Source organism: Cariama cristata, unplaced genomic scaffold (assembly GCF_000690535.1).
Source record: "Cariama cristata isolate BGI_N322 unplaced genomic scaffold, ASM69053v1 scaffold22266, whole genome shotgun sequence".
Classification (NCBI taxonomy): Eukaryota; Metazoa; Chordata; class Aves; order Cariamiformes; family Cariamidae; genus Cariama; species Cariama cristata.
Window position 1 is genome coordinate 77,175 of NW_009620866.1, and position 3,863 is coordinate 81,037.

The 3,863-nt window shown below is 54.2% G+C and overlaps 1 protein-coding gene across 1 annotated transcript in view; it reads right to left on the reverse strand.

Moving 5' to 3' along the window:
* Positions 1-3,863, reverse strand: part of COL6A1 (collagen, type VI, alpha 1) — a gene marked incomplete at its 5' end in the record, with an annotated part of 20,494 nt that overhangs the window by 11,588 nt on the left and 5,043 nt on the right. Inside the window, 1 exon segment of the mRNA XM_009701758.1 lies at positions 1,951-2,013. Coding sequence (XP_009700060.1) covers positions 1,951-2,013 — 63 coding nt within the window.

A 3,863-nucleotide genomic window follows, 5' to 3' on the forward strand; every position in this document is an offset into this window, starting at 1 on the left:
TCTCGGATAGAAAGAGGATGAAAGGGAGTCACAGGTCAGCAGGAGCCCTTTCCCCTTGCCAAGAGAAATAAGCTCCAAGAGCCAGAGCTTGCAGATAACAAGGCTTGAAAAACACTTGTGTTTGCCAAAGTCCTGCTCTTGTCCAAGCCCAATTACGCATTTATTTTTAATTTGGCCAACCAAAAGCATTCTTCCTCAGCTTATGGAAAAAAACGTCCTCCCTTTGCAACTGCTTTTGAAATCTCCCTGGAGTGGTGGAGGCACTGGGGCAGTCTCTGGTCTGGGGAGGCATCGGAGCTTCTTCTGTAATGCTTCCCACTCTGACAGGGGTTTGACTCAAATCCAGTGCTGGAGAGGGAAAACCAGTGTCCCCTAGGCTCAGTGACAGCAAGGAGACCATTCTTTCTCCTTTGTCTTACTCCTCCTCAACAGTGAAGGCTGGCTGGAGGCAGGATCTGTCCCAGCCTGGCTTCACACCATGCTTGGCCTCCCAGGCTTGCATCAAATCTCCACCTTAATTCTGTCATCTTCTGCCTTGAACCTGGAATGAGCTTCTACCACATGGAGAGCAGCTCCAGTCCTTCCTCCTTTGCTGGTGTCAGCCTGCAGCACCAGTCTATTAAACACACACATATCCAAAGAGCTGCCTTCCTACCAGGGCCACCTCCCAAAACGACACCTCTCACCACGGCAGTGCCCAACAAGATGGATGCTGCCAGACTCGCTTTGGTTGTGGCAGGAGCTCTGCACAGCTATAGACTGTAGGATCTGGACAATCCTCCTGTGTGAATTTGGTGCTCATCACTAGCACAAGACAGGCTTGAGGGAAGCCCGGCTCCAGTGAAGTACAACCTTGGCACAAGCACGTCTTCTCCCCAGGCTGCGGCATGGTGCAGGTCTGCCATGGAGGTCACCCATGCTGAGGATAACGTGATCGCAACAGTGGCCTCTTCATGGCTGTCCTGCATTCCAGATCTCCTTCAGGGCTCTTCAACACTTGGTCGACCATAATGGAGTTCAAAAGCTGTCTCATCTTTGTCTGCACGCTGTTTTCCATGCTTCACTCCTTGTGGAAACCAGTGTGGCAACATTTCACTCACTACTTCCCTGCATCTTGGGCTCTGTCAAAACTCTGATGGTATGGGTAGGAGGGGAGCTGTTCCACAGAGCCCCATCCAAAAGTGGTGTCAAAGCCTGCTTGCTTAGGTGCAAAGACCCTGTTGGCCATTGCAATCAGTGCTATCCCCATGGAGGATTAACCCTGCAACACCGCCAGACCCAGAGTTGTTGAGTTGGAGCTGGGTACATCTTCGGGAAGAGAGAGTCTTTAATTGTCCAGGGGACAGAAGCCTTCCTCAGGCTGGAGGTAGCCAGCTCTGCTCTCCAGAAAGCCCATGAGGTCTGAGATCTGTTCCTTGAGGCACACGAGGACAAGCAGACCCCAGAGCAGGAGGACAAGACCTTGCAGCAAGCAGACTTGAGGAATGCTGGCTTTTGGACAGACTGTCTCTGCAGATGCCAAGGGTGTCAGGGACACCACTGGGGCCCCGTCAGGCTGTCCTCACTGACACAAGATGTCTCATTGACTCCCTTGACTGAGGTGAGCAGTGTCTGGCCCCAGGCCTGAACATTTTGTGCGTTGCTGCAGCTTGCGTTTGCCAGTTTCCAAATCTGTCAGACGTGTTGACATTCGTTTCCATGGGATTGGGAAATGGCGTGGAGATTGCTCTGTCCCGGGCTTAGCAGCCAAGTCTCCATTTTTTTAGCCCTATTCATATTCTGGGTTCTCCTAGAAATCCCTGCCCCTTTTCACCAGCTTTGATACCCAGTCTAGGAGATGCTGAGAACTTGCCCCAAGATGTTGTGGCATCAGTTAAGTCCTCTACCCCACTCTCCCCGCTGCCCCAACCACTTCCACCTGGGATCCAGAAAGTTAATCCAAGTTCTTACCTGGTCGCCAGGTGGTCCTAGGGGTCCTTCCCGCCCTTGGTCACCAGGTGGTCCGGGCTCTCCCTGAAAATGCACACAGAGGGCACAAGAAACTTAGAGGGACAGGTGTAGGGTGCAAAGGGCCCTGCGTGCAATGAGGAGCAGGACGCAGCACTGATAGCACATGCTGGATGGAAATGCTGTCATCCAAACAGGGAGGTTTTCGAGGCAGATTCAGGAGTTGGGTAGGAAGCTAATCAGAGGTGTGGGGAGAGAAAGACAGGCTAGCATGGCCATCTTGAAGCCAAGAAGATAGCCCTAAGAGGAAGACCTTCTGAAGGATGGGAGTGCTTGCCTCTGGGTGACATGTTTCAGTCCATTTTGTGTGAGAAAAGCAAATGCCTGGACAGATCCATCTTGCAAGGTTTCTGCAGATACACAGACCTGGCCCTGGCCCTGGCCCCAAAACCACGTAGTAGCTTTTCCCAGCCACACTCTGCAACCATGGCTGCTTTTCTAGAGCAGCTCCTGCCCTGGAGAGTCTGCAAGGAGAGGAGCTGCTGTCCCCATACATGGGCAGAGACTGCAGGCTAGCAGTCTTCTTCCTCCACCCCCCTCTTCCTCCAGCCTGCTGTCCCTTGCAGAGGGATTTCCAAGGGAATGAGCCAGCAGATGGGGAGGGACGTCCTCAACTCTCACTGCTGATGCTCTCCCCTCTCCTTTTCTAACACTCAGCACCCCGAGCTGGGTTAGGGCTGTTTGCAGAGAACTGACAGCCCAGGATAGCCTGGAAAACGAGAGTCTGGGTGTTTTTGCACCCCAACAGCTCCAACAGAAGGAAATGCCCAAGGGCTGGACACTGATCAGTTCCACTTTCACTTAACTGATATGGAAAGGGACAGCCTTCCACCAATGCAGCAGAGCTGCATCCCAACAGGGCAGCGTGTCTGCCAGACCTGGGCTGGCTCTGGGGGACCTTCCCCATCTAGACCCATGGCCAGGGGTGAGCAAGCCAGGGAGACAAAAGGAGAGCCAGGAGGCATGCCCCCTCCCATCCCTGCAGCCCAAGGGCTTGCTGCAAGTTCCTGGCAATTCAGAAGAAAGCTTTCTCCCCTGCAAAGCGGAGCATTACCCCTTACAGGGCTGCACAACAGCCAAGCACAGAGCTTTGCACCTTGCAGCCAACCCATGCCCCAGATCAGCCAACACCAAGTGCTGCAAGACAAATATCTTTGCACGAGTTGCTGCTCTGCCTGAAGCCCTGGGACATGGGGCCAGGCAGACCCCAGCCCACTTGGAAGGGAGGTGTTGAGAAACTTCCCGTGACAGTCACACCTGGCTTAAAACTTTGAGGAAAGTGGTTGAAAGTTTGGTGACCTAAAGCTGTTGTTTGCAAGCTAGAAGCTTCCAGATGCCTAAGCCAAACAGTAAATATAAAACACAATCCAAAGGGCCCTGAGTGCCGGTGGAGACGTTTCTGGCGAAGATATGCAGCCTCGTGCTTGGACTAAGACTTGGAAGGAAGCAGCTGATCATCTGCTGAACAATTTAACTCCAGGACACTGGCGTGCCTTCATCTCCCGCGCACATCTGCCCCGCACACCACGTGCGGCTGCACTGATGCTCCCTGAGTGATAAACAGGAAGGAGAAGGCTGCCAGCACCCCCCTGCCAGAGCTGCCCCCTCCCCAGGGCAGACATTTGCCTGCCCCTCTCCGAGCTGGTGGTGGGTACTGGCTGTCCTTGCTGCAGAGACAGAGGAAGATCAATGTGGCAGGAGCTGCCCAGCAGTGCTGGGACACGGCTGGATACCAGCTGGGATGCTGCTGCTGGACACTCTGACTCCCACCGCCCCCACCCTGTGCAGCGGCACCCCTCGTCCCTCCCTGGCGTGTGTGGCACGTCTGCCGCTTGCCACATGGTTGTACCGGCCTT